At 37.8% G+C, this 18,626-nt stretch overlaps 1 protein-coding gene and 1 long non-coding RNA gene across 4 annotated transcripts; one reads left to right on the top strand and one right to left on the bottom strand.

Annotated features, from left to right (window-relative positions):
• Positions 1–3,038: 3,038 nt before the first annotated feature.
• LOC311091612 (uncharacterized protein) lies at positions 3,039–14,751 on the bottom strand. 3 transcript variants are annotated; one of them, XM_084127611.1, is made up of 7 exons: positions 14,529–14,751; positions 14,063–14,118; positions 10,821–11,022; positions 9,260–10,281; positions 9,112–9,181; positions 7,813–7,987; positions 3,039–3,443 (listed from the first exon to the last, which is right to left on the bottom strand). In XM_084127611.1, the coding sequence occupies exons 3-7, from the start codon at positions 11,005–11,007 to the stop codon at positions 3,284–3,286; spliced, it is 1,614 nt and encodes a 537-aa protein (XP_083983737.1). In that variant the 5' UTR covers positions 11,008–11,022; positions 14,063–14,118; positions 14,529–14,751; the 3' UTR covers positions 3,039–3,283. The 3 variants fall into 3 exon arrangements, with proteins under 3 accessions (XP_083983737.1, XP_083983736.1, XP_083983735.1); XM_084127610.1 differs by having other exon boundaries at positions 14,063–14,181; XM_084127609.1 differs by having other exon boundaries at positions 14,063–14,751.
• Positions 14,752–14,845: 94 nt separating this feature from the next.
• LOC311091613 lies at positions 14,846–17,710 on the top strand. The gene is made up of 3 exons (XR_014608129.1): positions 14,846–15,655; positions 15,911–16,315; positions 16,500–17,710. It is a non-coding gene; the product is annotated as an uncharacterized lncRNA (long non-coding RNA).
• Positions 17,711–18,626: the final 916 nt, after the last annotated feature.

The following is an 18,626-nucleotide window of genomic DNA, read 5'->3' on the forward strand; positions in this document are numbered from 1 at the left end:
CTCGTGATGCTTTGCAAAATCTGCTGTGTGCGTTCATGTGTTTTTGAAGAAGGCATGGTTTAATAAAGACTAGCAACACTTAAAAAATAGCATTTGTTGCATGTCCCCACCCTCTATCTCTATACTTTACCATGGAATATAATTACTAAATTCTTTTTTTTTTTTTGCATTGTTGTGTGACTTTATATCCAATATTGCTTTAAAATATATTATTTTTTCATGAGAAATCCAAAATATTTGAGATAAAATACACGTTAGTTTTGTCCCCAGGTTTACTCTAACACATTCCCCCCTCTGAAAAACGTTGCCATGCCACAAGACACTTTTTCAACAGGAAGTTGCATCATATGGATCTTCTGAAGGCAAGGGGACGACCAAAAGTAAGTCCTCTCATTTTCTTTTCTATATATTTGATATTTTCTATATATTTCTATATACCTGTCTTAGAAGGTCAATCTCAACATACTGTCCTGTTACCTAAATTATTTGTTAGATGTTATTGGTTTATTTAAAAAAATACTACTTTTTGGTAAGTAACTAGAATTCGCTCAGTATCCTCATGCTAATAGCATGCATACCATGTAGCTATATTTCATGTATTTGCTAATCTATGCTAAAAACTCAGTCCTGTTACCTTTAGTCCTGTAACTCATATAAACCGTAACAGTGACAGGGGTGAGTAGCATCCTCTGGTGTATTGATTTATTAGTGTGAATATTAGTTTATGTAATATGATTTACTTTATTTTCACGTTTTAAAGTTACTGTTACTTAAGTTGTAGACTTATCAGTTTTACAATATGGGAGCCAATCCACTACTAAGTGCTGCAGAAAAGCAGTGACTATTGCATCCGACACGATGCAGACCCAGAGAGGAGACAAAAATATTTAGAGAAGGAATGTGAAAAATACAGAAAGGACTTCAAGTCAGGCAGGAAGAAACTAATCAATGACTTCAGTCAGAGAGAAAAGCACAGACGTCACAGAAAGTGTAGGGAGAATTATCACACAGCCCCTAGTTATCACCAGAGTAAGCTGCACATCCACAGCCAAGCACTTTCAGGTCTACTTTATGAAATGGATCATGGGCCAAAGACAATGTGCTAGGGTAATGAAAATAGTCATGATTACATTACACTATGAATTTAGCTATCAGGTCATAGAGATTAATTTAACAATGTAACAGTACATTTTTGTGACTATTGCACTGTGTCATTTATTGATGAATGTTGTTTTTTAGGCAACATAATCAAGGGTAAAGAAGACGCCGAAAAAATGAAAGAAGCTTCGTCAACAAATCCAAGAGCTAAAGGTTCTGTTGAATCCGGCCGGTCTGAGCCGATCATGCGGAAAACCATCCGATTCCGGTCCCTGGTCGGTCGATCGGTGCATCTGTAGAAGGATATGAAGGTTGACTACACCTCCCAGTGAAGGAGGAACAACAGGGTTGCAGAGTGAGGGCTTGTTACTTGAGGAATGATGTGAGTCGACTGTGAAGAGGCAGATCCTCACTCAAAAAGCATTCCTTTTGGATGCCATGAAAAATTTGCAAAGGAAGTTTTTGGCTGAAGAACAAAGCTACATCTCTTACTCACTCTTCAGTAAGCTCAGACCTTTCTGGGTTGTTCATCCGCCGAGTGATCCGGACATGTGCATGTGCAAGATGCATGAGAATCTGGGTTTTCTTGTGCAGAAGCTACACTACTTGAAAGTGATCAGCACAATCAATCTGGATTTCCTTGTGAAAGAGATCTCATGTGACACAGAAAATATAAAGTATTTATGGAGAATGAGTACAATCCAGAAAATAAAGTGTCTTATATCCAGTGGGTAGTTAAGCAACACAAGAATGACCCCAAATGGCGAAACATCTAAAGTCACAATAAATAAAAAAAGACTTCTAGACCAATCAAGAAGAACTGCTGGAACAGCAAAACCTGCTGCTGCACAGGATTTAAGAGACACACTTTTAACATCAACAATCAGTTTATCCACTACAGGGCGTTGAGACAAAGCTTGTTTTGTACTGAGCTGTTCAGACGAGGATTCAGTGCCGGAGCATTGAACTTCTTTGAGGCAAACCATGGGAAGGGAAGATGCCCTGAAGATGACAGTCTAGTTAGCCAAGGAAGAGACATTCCTGATGCTGCAGGGCTGTTTTCTGTGTTTCAAGAGACTTGTGTTTTTGTCAGCGAGGAAGCAGTTGAGAAAACCATTTCAGAGATGCCCAATTATGTGCCACCAGTTCCAGTCCATCAGGTAGTGTCCCTAGTCCATGGAGAACTGATTTAAAGGGGACGTCAACTGCTAGTGCACAACAACACAACATCTGAACTGACTGGTGCCATCACAGATACACTGATCTACATAAAACATGTTACGACCCCCGACATAGTCTAGGGGTTCAGGGGTCTAACATTTAAAATGTATATTAAAGAGAAACATATATAATCTGTGTGCTGTACAAAGACCCACCAATCCAGGTAACTGTGCAAAAAGCCAACACCTTTATTCAGTACAGCAAGGTTATATAAGCAAGAGTGAAGCAAGACAAACACATAAAGAATATAGATAATATATACAGTGGATATATGCAGAATTTCTGTAAGATGGTCAATACCACAAAGAGGAAGAGGGAACGTGGGCCGCGCCAAAGAAAGGAAAGTAACAAAACCAAACGAAGTCTAACTTTTAAATAACCTCTAATCCTACACTGTAAAAAATTTCCTGTAGAAACTACAGTAACTTACTGGCAGCAGTTTGCCAGTAACTTACTGTAAATTAAACTTACAGTAAAAATACTGTATTCATATTTACAGTACCATTTAACTTGCTGTAAATTTATTTACAGTATAATATATTTTTACTGTAAAACAATGATAAAAAATTCTCGTTATATATTTTAATACAATAAAAATATTACTTTACACTGTGAAATTTACTGTAATTTGTTGTCCACTTTTACTATTTATTGTAAAACTGTACAAATTATTGTATTTCAACAGGTTAAAAACTAGTAAATAACTATAAGAAACAAAAGACTGTTTAACTTCTTTTATTGATTTAATTGTTCAATTGTAATACTTGAAATAACATTTTAATATTCTTGCAGATTTTACATTCAGCTTTCCAAAAACTTGAAAACATTTAATTTATACATAAAAGTTTTATATTAAGAGCATTGTAAAACAATTCATGAACAGATTCAGTCATAAGTCATTTTCAGTCAAAAAAATTTACTAATTCAGAAAACTCCTGTGTAGAATGTATTTGCTCTTAGTAGCTTAATAGTTTTGCCAGCTGAAATCCAGAAACTCCTTAATGAAGGAGGATACATGAGGGTTCAGGCCAGAGTTCTTCCTTTGCACCATCTTCCCACTTATTTTGCTGACCTGGAACTTTGAGGAGCACTTGCTGTTGTCAGGGTTAATCCTCACAATGAACCTTTACATAACAGAAAAAAATTGTTAGATCTTTTGATGTGTAAAAATGTCTAACAACACAACCAAATACTCACAACACAACCAAATACAGAAATGCGCTGCAAATGGCACAGAACACAATGGAAATATTTCCAGGGGACCCCAATAACTGATGAACCCGGATGGGGCATGCTTAGTGCTCAATGTCTAGTTTTTTTTTTTTCTTGCAAAACATACAGAGATGACATGTTTATGACATACAACTTTGTATACAATATACAACATTTAAAAAGAACATGAGGGTAAGATATTAATCTATACATCAGTAACATTGTAAAAAAAAAAAAGTAATGTTATGTTTAAATAAGTTTCATAGGTAAGAAATGTAAGGTAATGTAGGGTCCAAAGATGAAACAGCAATTTTTAAAGTTGAGACAATCACACAAAGATAAATAAAGCATATTATGAAAACTTTTTTGTATAAAATGTATTTATTTGCAACAGTTAAGTTAACAGCAATAATAAGACATTTAAGTCCTAAGAACAGCTATTCAGCTGATAGACACCATGCTGTTTTGTCATAAGAACAGCCCAGGTGAAAATAATGAGGAAATTACTTTGGCTAAATCCGAAATCGCCCCCTAAACACTCATTCACTCATTTCTACATTAGTCCACTAATACAGTTCACTTGAAGCAGTGAATGAAAACGAGTGAGTGAATTCGGACAGCCGTTAATTGAACATTGGCTGTACACAGCCGGGTTCGTCAGTTATTGGGGTCCCCTGAAAACATTTCCATTGTGTTCTGTGCCATTTGCAGCGCATTTCTGTATTTGTTTGTGTTGTGAACTTTTGCAGTGCTATGTATTTGGTTGTGTTGTGAGTATTTGGAGCACACGTGTTGTAAAACTGATGAAGATGTTTTCTTAATTTGCGGTTGTATGGAAGTAAAATAATGGCAACTGTTAAATAAAAAATGTCAACTGTGAAATAAAAAAGCCTGTTGAATTGCACTGGTTGAAAAAAATATGCATTGCATTAACCATGCTTGCATTTTAATGCATTGTATTTTTAGGGCTTGCATTTTTATGGGCTGAAATTCAACATGGTTTTATATTTAAGCTGTGAATATTTAAATTCAAAACATTTCAAACACATTTTCATTAATTACAATTCAATAATCCATATTCCTCTTCATATTTCACTTCCAAAATATTCAAACTGTTTAAATAAACAACCTATAATATTCAACTGGCAATTTCCAGTCTATTTTATTTCGCTTTACAAATTCGCTTCCACAAATTCAGTGGTTCAAATTTGACAGTAGATTCAACATTGACATCCAGGAAATGCAGGAAAAGCAGTAGATTACCGAGCATACTCTCCATCTGCTGTCGACCTCACCAGCAGGGGGTGCAAGCATGTGTTGTTGACAAAGACCAGAGCAACAGTTAGAGCAAGCCATTCATTCTTAAAAACTGATTTATAGAAATGTAAATGTATTTGTGATTACTATGAGGGCTGTATTCATGTGTAATTCAGTGTCTTCACAGTCCCTGTGTAGCCACATCTTTCTCTACGTGAACAAGATTATAATGTTATTCTCCCGATGCTGATGTACAGAACAAATGTTACATTTGAAGTAGACATATTTTTCTCTTGGTTGTTTAGTTGCCTTAACTTTATATCACGGAGATGTGCTGCAGTACTATTCCATATTCCATAAATTGCAGTACCACTACTCAGCGTGAAACTTTGCGCGTTAAGTTCATATTCTGTGTCCATCTGCTTGCCTATTAGCCATTTAGTACAGCCTTCTGAATAATGTGTGAGTTTGGTCTTTTATATCACTGTATTAGTCCATTAAACTACGTTAAGCGTTTTATATGTCCAGAAATCCTAAATTATTAAAAGGAATAGTACTGCAGCACATATATCCGCGATATAAAGTTAAGGCAACTTAACAACCAAGAGAAAAATATGTCTACTACAAATGTAACATTTGTTCTGTACATCAGCATCGGGAGAATAACAATATAATATTGTTCACATAGAGAAAGATGTGGCTACACAGGGACTGTGAAGACACTGAATTAAACATAAAAACAGCCCTCATAGTAATCACAAATACATTTACATTTCTATAAATCAGTTTTTAAGAATGAATGGCTTGCTCTAACTGTTGCTCTGGTCTTCGTCAACAACACATGCTTGCACCCCCTGCTGGTGAGGTCGACAGCAGATGGAGAGTATGCTCGGTAATCTACTGCTTTTCCTGCAGTTCCTGGATGTCAATGTTGAATCTACTGTCAAATTTGAACCACTGAATTTGTGGAAGCGAATTTGTAAAGCGAAATAAAATAGACTGGAAATTGCCAGTTGAATATTAAAGGTTGTTTATTTAAACAGTTTGAATATTTTGGAAGTGAAATATGAAGAGGAATATGGATTATTGAATTGTAATTAATGAAAATGTGTTTGAAATGTTTTGAATTTAAATATTCACAGCTTAAATATAAAACCATGTTGAATTTCAGCCCATAAAAATGCAAGCCCTAAAAATACAATGCATTAAAATGCAAGCATGGTTAATGCAATGCATATTTTTTTCAAGTAGTGCAATTCAACAGGCTTTTTTATTTCAAAAACATTTGGCATTATTTTTCTTCCATACGGTTGTTTTTTCTATATGCATGTGTTTTCTTAAAGGGATAGTTCACCCAAAAATGTAAACTCTGTCAGTAATTACTCACCCTCATGTTGTTTCAACCCCGTAAGACTTTCGTTCAACTTCGGAACACAAATTAAGATATTTTTGATTAAATCTGAGAGCTGGCTCACTCCTCCATAGACTTCTATGTTATTCCACCCAGAAAAGTTAGTAAAAAATCATTAAAATAGTCCAAGTGACTATAGTGGCTCAACCTTAAGTTTATCAAGCGACAAGAAAACTTTTTTGTGTGCAAAAAAAAATAAAAATGACGACTTTATTCAATTATTACTTTTCTTCAGTGTGGGCCTCTGAGTGAGTTCACGAGAGCAACTTCTCGCATGTGTTGTGGCGCTCACTTGAACTCATGTCAGAGGCCCACACAGAAGAAAATTAATAGTTGAATAAAGGTTTTTTTTGCGCAAAAAAAGTATTCTCGTCGCTTGATAAACTTAAGGTTGAGCCACTGTAGTCACTTGGACTATTTTAACAATGTCTTCACTATCTTTTCTTGGCTGGCAGAATGAAATTACATAGAACCCTATGACGGAGTGAGCCAAATTTCTCAGATTTCATCAAAAATATCTTAAATTGTTACGACGATGAATGAAAGTCTTACGGGGTTGGAACAACATGAGAGTGAGTAATTACTAACAGAATTTTCATTTTTGGGTGAACTGACCCTCTAAAGGAGAACTTGGTCAATTTTAACATTGAGCTCATTTTTTGTACATTTGGAGTGCTGTCAGTACAGAGAACAACGACAAAAATCTGTGTTGCCTACACCGAGTTATCTTTTTTTTTTTTTATTTGCACCCTGTTGACTTCAATAGGGCATGTTATAAACCTGCTTTTAGCCTCTTAACATCCTTGATGTGTCATTACAAGTGCACAGCCAATGTGAGTGATTCCTTCAGAGTGAACGCGTGTGAATCTGACTGCAGTAGATGTGAAAGATATGAATAAAAATGATAATAATTCAGCCAGCGATCATACCTGTATTTACATCCTGTTTTCGGTCGAAGTCCACAGTAATCGGTTGTCGAGTTCACGCGCATGATCATAGGTACTAAACCAATGCGCGTGAACTCGACAATCGATTACTATGGACTTCGACCGAAAACAGGATGTAAATACAGGTATGAGTGCTGGCTGAATTATCATTTTTATTCATATCTTTCACATCTACTGCAGTCAGATTGACCCACGTTCACGCCAAAGGAATCACTCACATGACCTGTACACTTGCAATGACACATCAAGGATGTTAAGAGGCTAAAAGCAGGTTTAAAACGTGCCCCATTGAAGTCAACAGGGTGCAAATTTTAAAAAGAGGATAACACAGTGTAGGCAACACCGATTTTTGTCGTTGTTCTCGGTATTGACAGCACTCCAACGTACTTACCACCTTCACGTCTTTCCTAACCTGTATGTTCTTCTTACTTTAGTGGAACACAAAAGAAGAATGTTGGTGACCCAACATTTTCTGTCCCTGTTGACTTCCATTATATGGACACAAAAAAACAATGGAAGTCAACAGAAACGAAAGCATTGGGTCACCAACATTCTTCAAAATATCTTATTTTGTGTTCCGCTGAATAAGTAAGTGATGACATAACTTGGGTGGATTATCCCTTTAATGTTTACCTAATATTATGGCATATTGCAAGATGTACTTACCTCTGAATGAACTCCAAAGTAGTGGCTGCTTCCACTTGGTACTCGATGTTAAGCACATAATAGCAGCCGAAGAGAACAGCAAACGCAGAGGAAAAATCTGGCAGGTCAGTCTTAGGAAAGAGGACTTTGCCTTCAATTGACAGCATCCATTTTTTGCTGAGTAGAACTGAATCCCCTAAAAAAAATTATAATAATAGTAATAGTAAAAAATAATAAATAAATAACTTTGCAAAAACATTTAACATTTGATTTTGGTGTCAGTGAAAATATGTAGATGGAGCTTTTCTTATTAGTTTAAAAGGATAGTTTACCCAAAAATGACAATCATCATTTAGTCACCCTTGTTATTCAAAACTTATTTGAGGAGATGTTAAAGGGTTCACCCAAAAATACAAATTCTGTCATTAATTACTCACCCTCATGTTGTTCAAAAACCGTAAGACTTTGTTCATCTTCGTAACACAAATTAGGTTATTTTTGATGAAATACGAGAGCTTTCTGACCCCTCCATAGACGGCAACGTCATTGCTACTTTCAAGGCCCAGAAAGGTAGAAAAGAAATCGTTAAAATAGTCCATGTGACTCCAGACTTTATTCAACAATTTCTTCTTGTCTGTGTCAGTCTCCTACACTGTTTATGTTGTAAATACAACACTTTCGGGTTCTATGTCAGAATGCCGGCTCACCATTGGCTAGCTCCTGCATCAGCATCACACACATGTGTTGTCGTGCCCAAATGAACAGCGTCGGCCAATAGTGAGGCGCCGTTCTGACGTAGAACCCGGAAGTGCTGTATTTACAACGTAAACAACGTAGGAGACTGACACAGACAAGAAGAAATTGTTGAATAAAGTCTGGAGTCACATGGACTATTTTAACAATGTCTTTCATACCTTTCTGGGCCTTGAAAGTTGCAATGACGTTGCTGTCTATGGAGGGGTCAGAAAGCTCTCTGATTTCATCAAAACTATCCTAATTTGTGTTCCGAAGATGAAAATTTTTGGGTGAACTAGCCTAACTCTTTAAGCAAAATGTTAAACATGGAGATCTAAGAATAAAGCAACATGTTTGTTTTTAAAAAACATCCTAGAGCTGCACGATTTTGGATAAATTGAAATGCAGTCCATTTAAAATGTTTTATGAGACGATGTCTCAATGTCCATTTAAAAGACGAATCATTGACATTTATTTATGAGATTGTGTGGGTGTCTGAATCGCGATCACAATCTTTTAACGATTAATCGTGCAGCTCTAAACCATCTCTTAAACATTGCTAAATCATGTATTAAAGGATCTTACCAAGCATGATCAGCCTTGGAGTAGAAGGAAGTGAAAGCCTGGTCTCTGCATCTGTTGGAGTTGTTGTGACCTACACACACACAAACACAAAAGTTTTACTAACTGTCAGTTACATACATTTTTGAATATATAAATGGAAAATACTCACATCGGCTAAAAGGAACAGTGATTCCTCCTTTTCTTTGAAGTGGGCCATCATCAACAGGACCGCTGCAAGGCCTGGGTCGACATCTCTGCCCTCTCTGTCAATGTCTTTGAGGACTGCTCTAACTTCTTTTCCCCACCTGGACTGAAGATTTTTGAAGAAGCAGATAATCCTTTCCCCTTTGGTGCAAAGGGAGTCATTAAATCTGGTGTCCGGATCAATCCCAGTCAGTTCCTTAAAATGAGCGCATAAGAATCTCTTTGTAAAAAGAAAAGGCCACCTTGCCTGAAGATCTGAGATACTGGGTGGAGGGCTGGCATTAATGCTGTGACGTTGTGCAATGAATGTAATTTTCATTAATTCCTGGACTTTGCTGCGCTCGGCTGCACGGGGTCCTTCTTGGGAAAATAGACTAAGAATCTCCTGTCTCTTCATCTCTAAAGAATCAAAGGTTTCCCTTTCAGGAAGTTCAGTAGGGTTCCAGTTCACACAACCATAGCTATCCAGTTTAGCGGATTTAGATGTTGAAGGTTGGCTATCATCCACTTCGTCTCCTGTTCGTTTAGGTTTTCTAAGTCGAGCCATTGTATTGTTCCGGTTAAGATGTTCCACCCTTGTCTTCAACTGACACAACAAAGAGTAGTAACCACAACCAATTAACTCTCCTTCCTCTGTTTTGTCACTGAAACTGTTTGGATACTTATGGATGATTGACTGTGCAACTTCTGAACATTGGCGCTTGGTTGGATTTAAACACACCTCTCTGATTGAATCCACAATCACCCTAACCATGTGTCTCCTATCTGAGGCTTCAGGTCGCTTTCCTTGTGCAAGACATGTTCTTAAATTTGGTGTCATCTTACCCCAGGGTATTTGAAAATCTGACACCCATGCTGCACTTTGAACTGGGACTGGAGTGGATATTGGACTCAGATTTGTAACTTGACTGGATCCATGACACTGCACAGAGAACGTTGAAGAGTTTGGACGGTTGCTTGGCTGAGAAGCTAGAATATTTTCATTACCTAAATGAAATATTGAACATAAAAAAATGAACATAAAATTTGAACATATGTAGTGTAGAAACGTGAAATTATGAGAATTCACTAACAGTAAATTAATTTTTTGACAAATGTACATATTTCTACTTCATAGATCATGCTTAAAACCCACATAAGCCGTTTTTACTACTGTATATTACAAACCTAAACGGAATATTGAACATAAAAATCAAATTTAACAGATGTAGTGTAGAAACGTGAAATTATGAGTATTCACTAACAGTAAATTAATTATTTGATAAATGTACATATTTCTACTTCATAGATCATGCTTAAAACCCACATAAGCCGTTTTTACTACTGTATATTACAAAACTAAACGGAATATTGAACATAAAAATCTAATTTAACAGATGTAGTGTAGAAACGTGACAAAGTATTTAATAACAGTAAATTAATAATTTAACAAATATACATATTTCTACTTCACTGATAATGAATATGGCTTAAAACCCACATAAACAGTTTTTTTACGATATACATATTATATACAAATGACTAACCTCTGATTTTGAAATAATGAATCAGTTTCCTGCAGTCTATTGGTGAAAGGAAGTCTTTGAGGTCATCTGAAGTTAAATATTGGAGGTCATCGTCTGTTTTCACACCAATTCTAGTCAATTCTGATATCAGGTGGTTAAGTTGATCATCATCCAGCATTGGGAGAACAACTCTAATGACGGCTTCCATCTTTTAGCTTCTCACCTAAGACAAACAGAGTGGTGAAGTGCAACAAAATTAGCATCAAATCGTTTGTATATTGGCAGAGGGTAATAGTCAGCTAGATTCTCTGCGTTTACACATAAATAATGGGGACTGGACTCTTGTTGCAGAAAGTGTAAACCCAGATCAACAACTGGCACTGATTTACACTTTTCAACAACAAAGAATAATTTTGAGAAGTGTATCAGAATCATTTCAATTTTTCCGAATGTGTATACATCATCAGTTTGATCTACCACAACAACCATTGATGTCTGGTACTTGGTTCCTTTGTATGTAGCAGTTAATGTTACAAAGGTGGAGTCATGAATGCCTTGCATCCTTACAGCTTCCTGAATGTGGGTGTTGTATAAGTGACTGCGAAACTCATCTGCTTCACCTACTTGCAAATTTGGAGGAAAGATGGAGCCAGCACTCAAATAGGCTTGCAATAGCTGATGTCTTTCAGCTAGTGTACTCCCAAGGTTTATGAAATTTCGTAATTTTCTTGCACATTGTTTAAAATATGTGTGCTTGCTTTCAAACCGTAAAGTCCATAGTCTAATCAGTGGTCCAAATTTAAGTGTGAGTTCAGGGTAGTGAAGTAAAAAATGATGTTTTGGTTTCAGTGGTGCATCTGGAAACAAGGTAGCTCTTAAGTGCAAATATTCTTCAATCAGACATTTCATGTAGGCTACTTGATCATGATGAATTTTTGGTGCACATATCATTTCAACAAGCTCCCTTAACTTCAAGCACAACTGCCAAATTTCATCATCAAGTGGATTTTTTATTCGATCCCCAATTAGTAATGGGAGCAATCGAAGCAGACACCAGTTCTGAGCTGCATGTCCTGTCAACTTTCCACCATCAGGTTTTATTTCACATGGCTTATTATTCATGTCACTTCCACAGAACTTAAAGCTAGATATGTTTCTGTTCAGCTGAACATAGCTGAAGTGTTTCCCTACAGTGACAAGCTGTTTTATGTACAAAGCCAGATCTGTTGAAACAACTCCCTCAAAAAGATCATGTGCCAAACACGGAGGAAGCCCAGGATCACACACATGAAAGTGTTTTAGGCAGTTAAACACAGAGTCGAACTTGACACCATCACACATTTCTTGCCCTTCAGACATTGCCACACTGTTTTGGTAACTCTGTTTTGTTCTTGTTGGACCTAAGTCTGTGCCTTTGCTTTCAAACATGTCTCTGTTTATGAGACAGTAACGGCAGAAATGTCTACTCTTACTGAAATTCTCAGTAAACCCTCCGATGCTATGTGACCCCAAATTGTCCCCAACAATGGCAATCACTGCTCCCCTCACTGTCTCTCCATTCTCCAGTACAATTCCAAATTCCTCCATGTCCTTGAGATCACTCAAAAGAGGTGTGAAAACTTGTTGCTGCCCAAAAAACTTAAAATCTTCCTCTCTGCAAAGCATGACCAATTGCATAGGATCAATAGATGATCTATTATGGGGACAGATTTCTGAAAGTGTCAAGTACACAGCAACTAGTTTGTGTTTTTTTCTTCCAGAGCCAAGAGGATTAACTACCTCGAATGCATCTTGATATAAAATTAGAGACACTACTGATGAAGACTCTTTAAAAAGAGTGTTTTCTTTAAAATTTCTCCCATCCCTTATATCCTCAAGTACATGGGGATTTTGTGATGTTTGTTCCTTAGCCTTATCATACTGCTCTTTAACAGATCCATTGTTCAGAAATGCCTTCAAAGTGTCTTTCACTGGTATGTACTGACAAAAGCGCTCTTTTCCTGATGCATCACAGCCTAGGTACACCTGCACAGGCTCCACATAATTGAAATGTTTTTTGAAAAAGGACTTCCGAGTCTGATCTGACTTAAAATATCCCTCATTATACATCTTAAGTAAGTTTTCTTTAGTTAACCCACTTATCATTTCATTTATTTGACAGTCTGGAATTTTTAGCTTTGTCAATTCTTCATTAACTTTGGACAAGGTATGCGTCATGCTATTTGTATGCACCTCCATGAACTCATCAATTAAAATCTGAATTGTTGTAGCTGGCAGAATCATTTCTGACTGCATCCTCAAATAGAATAAAGCCAAATTTGTCAGAAATTTGTTTTTGTCAAGCTGAATGGCTGAACTACTGTCTTGAAATTCCACATCATCAAAGCCTTCAATATTCACATCTGGCACAGCAACAGAAATCTCAGTCATAGGCCTATATGCACTTGCACAGACAGATTTCTCTACATGGGTTTTATGTTTTCTACTGAGGTGTGCTGAAAATGTCGACTTCACTCGAAAATATTTTTTACAGCCAGTAATTGGACATTCAATTTTTTTGCCATCACGAATATGCCATTTTAGATGTTCACAAAGACTGGCGAATTTGGTCGACACGAATGTACAGCCTTCAACACTGCATATAAAATTCAGATCGTGGTGTTCTGATCTGTCTGGGTTTTTTGCGGCCTTTCTGTGTTTGCGGTACATGTGAGACTGAAGGGCGGAGAGTCTCTGGAAAGTGCATGGGCATTCAGGAACTGCACACGAAAACCTGAAGTTCGCCTTGTTTTTATGCCCTTTGGCATGATTAATAAAGGCGTATAATGTCTCCACAGAGACGCCACAGTGTTTGCACAAGAACATTGCGGGTTTTACTCTAGCACTATATGACGTGCATAATGCATTTGTATGGGGTAATCGGCACGCGATAATAGCGGGAAAAAAAACGACTGACTTTAAACTAAATCCACAAAAGCTTTGTTGTTCGGCCAACAGTTCACATGAACACTCACCAGCTCCTGACGTGGTCAAACCCAAGGCAGAGACCCGTTAATGTCCATATTTTGACGGTGAAACGTTCAGAAAAGGGAAAGAAAGGAAATAAATATGAATGTTTGCACAGTGTCAACACAACTCTTTCTAGCTCTCTTCACAGCATAATGTGAGGTGACTGCGCGCCGTTAAGTGGCAGTGTTTTTTTTTTTTAGTTAAACCAAAAATATAATAGCCTATATGTAAAGTAAAATGAGGAATATTTGTACACACCTTTGAATCTGGCTGGTTCTTCTCGTATCTGTGCGTCTTCGTTTTCTTCTTTCTCCAAGCGGGAAATAAAAGCTTTTCTGTGATTGGTCAGGTTTCGCGCTCATTTTTTTTTTTACTGTATTTAGATTTACAGTAAATTAAAAATACTGTATTTTAGTGGCGCCAAGGGGATATTTTTCAAAATGTAACTTTAAAATACAGTAACATGCTGTATAATTGTCCTACAGTAAAATACAGTTCATTTTACAGTTAAATACTGTGTAATTTACAGACATTTCTAACAGTGTAACTAAGAAAATAAAGAAAGAAAACAAAGATCTTCAGCGTCTGTGACGCCCTATCTAATCTTCACTAACTACTCCCAAAACCAAAAGTACATGGAGTGGCACTCGCCCCTAACCTAATGTACTAGACAACCCGAAAACCCTACGTGTTGCAGTGTATGTCACGTAACGTTCTTACCTGTCCGCCTCTTTCAGGACTAGTAACATACAGTGGGAACACCGTATACGATCTCATGTTACATAAAACAAAAGAAACAAATACAAGAAGAATTTACACATACACTCAAATCAAGCAACACACAAACAAAAGGGTTACAGCACTAACAGCAGGATAATTTGTGCAAGATATCAACACAAAGCCGCGTGGGAGGGAGAGAAACGTCTGGCGTTCTCTTTTATCTGAGGTGGTCTTTTCCCATTGGCGACAGATATGATGGATGACATCAGCGCTGATGATGATTGACAGATTACTGGACCAATCACGGGTACCTAAGAAGTGAAAGTAAACAAGAGAAGCGGGGAGAGAAACAAAAAAAAACAACACACACGCAACACAGGGATGTAACAAAACATAATGTGTGTTTGGGTCAAACAAGGGTTTAGCCAATGGTTGAGTTGAAGTGCAACTGTCACTCAAGGCTGTCACCAAGGGGACAGTGACCCCCTACACCCATCCCACCCCCCACTGTTTTGCACAAGGTGAGGAGCAGAGAAGAGACTCAGACAGATCAGGAGAATGTTGAGCACTAGAAAAAGGAGTGATGTTTGGACTAATTTTGTTGAAACTTCAGCCACTGAAGCAAGACATTGTTTTCCAATAAAGGAGGAAGCACTTCAATGTTGAGAAGACACCCTTAAACCTCACATCCAACTGTGCTGTTAGCACATGTTAGAACAGAGAGTGAAGACGGTAGCCCTGCAACAGCTGGAGCTGTTTCCACCACCAGCACCTCTTCAGCTGGATCTTTGACTTCACACCGGGACCACATCTGCAGAATCTAGTATACCAGCAGCACCACCACCATCCAAGGAGCAGTTAGGCCAAGGAGGACACAACAGCAAACCTCTATGAGCTGTTGCATAACACAACCAATGGATCCGTTAAGACAGAGCAAATGTAACAGAGTTAAAAAGAACATTAATTCTAGTGATATTCAAAGTGTTAAATTACATGAAATTAGAAGTTAATCTACATCAAATGGTGTTTTGGTGCCCTCTAGTAGTGGTTATTATACTGCAGACGTTCGTTATTTTGTCCATGATCACGCACCGTAGTTCAGTAGAAAATGTCTGACACTGCTGCGGGTAAGCGTGTTTCTCCTCTCTCCACTTATTGTTTTTAAATATGTGTTTAATATGAGATACTCGAAATGTAAACGTTTGTAGTGATTATATCAACAAATGTACAATGCGTTGGATGGTTTTATATGTCCGATGAAACTTTGTTTAGTAATTATCGTTGTGAATCATTAGGTGAAATCAAGAGTGCATCTGCTGTATGTCTTACAACTGGACCTCTATGACTACCTCAAGTTACATGGCTGTGACTTGCCATTTCAGAGAGGATTTTCAGATGACCTCCTGGACTCCTTCGTCTTGACAGACCGACACCAGGCGAGTGAGCTGACCAGGGTTACAAATGAATGGGGTGTGGGCAACAAAAATGTTGCTTGTGTCACAGACAATGCAGCAACCTTGTTTCAGCCCAGATAGACCTCCTCCACTGGGACAAGCTGAAGGCCACACAAAAACAGATGGGTCAAGAGCAGCTGCGCTTAAAACAGGATCTGGCCGCATGGTGGAATTCAACATTTTACATGTTGAAAAAAATCAAAGAGCCAATCATCTCTATCCTGGCTCTCACTAACCACCAACCTTGTCGCCAGAGGAATGGGAAATTGCCAGAGAAATCGTGGATATTATTCATCCATTTGAGGAGGTCACCACCGAAGTGAGTGCAGAAAAGTACGTGTTTTTTTTTTACATTTTAAATTTGTGATTAACATTCATATTAAAACAACATTTTAAACTCTATATCTCTTAATGATGCATGTTTTCCTGTAACCTTATTTTTAACAGAGAAGTGTGTGTAATATTGATTTTGGCTTTGTTATATGTACAGTATGTAAACAATTGTACATTTTTGTAGGTTTGTGACTGCCTCGCATATCATTTTGATGACAAGAGGTCTTCAGAGGATTGTTGCCCGGTCTCAAAGGAATCCCTCCAGCTTTGCACCTGTTAAAAAACTAGTGGACACCCTGATGTCAGAAATGACTAGAAGGTTTGGCAGAGTGAAGCTCATTGAGAAGCTTGCTGATGCAACATGCTTGGATCAAAAGTTCAAAAAGCAAGCCCTTGTCAACCACCAGGCAGCAGAAGAGACCGTAAAGAGGGTTACCGCAGCTGCTGAGTGAAGAGGAGAATCCTGCAGGTTCTGGTGTGGCTTCCAGTGCAGAGGCCGTGTTTTGGGAAGACTTTGATGAGAGGGTAGCAAGCTTGAGACCTTCTGCTACCACGTCTGATGCTACGGTGGAGATGCGGAGCCACTCTTACCCCGCACATCAGACCCTCTGGCATGGTGGAGTACATGTTCACCTGTTTACAAAAGCCTTTCTGAGGTCATGAAGGCTAGACTTTGCATTGTGGCCACATCGGTGCCATCTAAAAGAGTTTTTTATAAGACTGGGCAGATTATCTCCGACAGAAGAAACAGGTTTAGCCCATCCAAGGTCCGAGTTCAATGCAAACATGCCTTAAAGCAGGCCCTTAAAATATAGCCACAGTGTGTTATAAGTGTCACCACTATGTTCAGTTTAGTTTCATTATTATGGACTTTTAGTTTGATTTCATTCTCATCATGTGCTCCTTTGTTTGGTTTTCCCGCTCCTCATTATTAGTTAATTTCTGCCAGCTGCGTTCTGTTATTCATCCTCGTTCGTGTTTGCTATATAAATTGGTCCCTCAGATTTGTTCTGTTTGGTCTACGTTGCTTTAGTGTGTGTTGCCCTAGTGTGTGTGTTGCCCTGCCTGTTTGTTTATTTGTTGTATCTTTGCCATTAAAACTTTGTGTTGGAACTGAATCTTTATCTTTTTGCCTTCCTGCAACCACCTGTGACAAAAATATTTTTATTTATTTATTATTATTTATTTGAAAAACCTGGCTTGTTGTGCAATATAGTTTTTAGGCTATATATTGTGATTTTAAGTTATATGGTTATGGTTTTTACGCTCTGTGGCTTTATAGTGTCATTTTAATTTTAATTTATTTTTATTTAATTCATTTTTGGAGTTATCCAATTTGTTTTAAAGCTTTGTTGGCAAAAAAATAAATAATCAATAAACAACAATTCAAGAGTGTGTACAGTGTTGTAATAAGCTATGCTACAAAAGCGTAGGTTTCATATGGGTTTATTAAAGCAACACCAAAGATTCTTTTGTACCTTAAAATAATGTTTCCAAAATCGCTTCAAAATCAACTCGTAACAGGGTGAACGGCACTTCTGCATTCGCTTTGCGACCCTCTGTCTATCGGCTATAACAGCACCATGCGAGTTTGCCAGATCGGGTAGTGGATCTGTAGTTCGAATGAGACATAAGAAACTACAAATTTGACTTGCTTGCAAGCGTTACTATAGCCGATTCGTGGAGCCTATATGAAAAATAGCCATTTCTAATGGCGCAATACATCATACTTTCATAAAATCATGCAACATACTCTACCTTGGCTGCGTTCCAGTCCAAAATTGTCATGCCCTTCACTCGCTAACTTGTGCCCACTACTGGCAGAAACTGCAATGGGCTGAAATGAACGTCCTAAGCCCCTGATCACTTGGAATCAGCTGTGGAGTTGATTTATTATTATTTATTTATTTTCCCTTTATGATTTTGTATAATGCAGCATCCAAATGTATATAGGTGTGTTTAGGTTGTTTAAAAAAAAAAAAAAAATTAATTAACATATCATAGAGTTGTTTGTTGTGGTGGTGATTAGACGAGATCTGTGGTGACGTCACAATCGTACTGCATTGTGGGACATATAGGTGCCTGAAGTGTACATATGAGGTAGACTCGCTCCCTCTGTCAAAATCGAGGGAACGAGGGTCTGCCCATATAAACTTCCCTCGTCCACTTCACAAAGTGGAACGCACTTCAAAATGGCGGCAGGGATTCCCCCGAGGGGAAGTGCTTAGGGAAGTTTGCAAGTGCGTGTCTAAAAGTGGACTGGAACGCAGCCCATGTCTGTGGACATCGTTATTTCCAAAGCCGGTGCAGG

Source organism: Abramis brama (assembly GCF_963993115.1).
Source record: "Abramis brama genome assembly, chromosome: 10".
In the NCBI taxonomy this organism is placed as follows: domain Eukaryota; kingdom Metazoa; phylum Chordata; class Actinopteri; order Cypriniformes; family Leuciscidae; genus Abramis; species Abramis brama.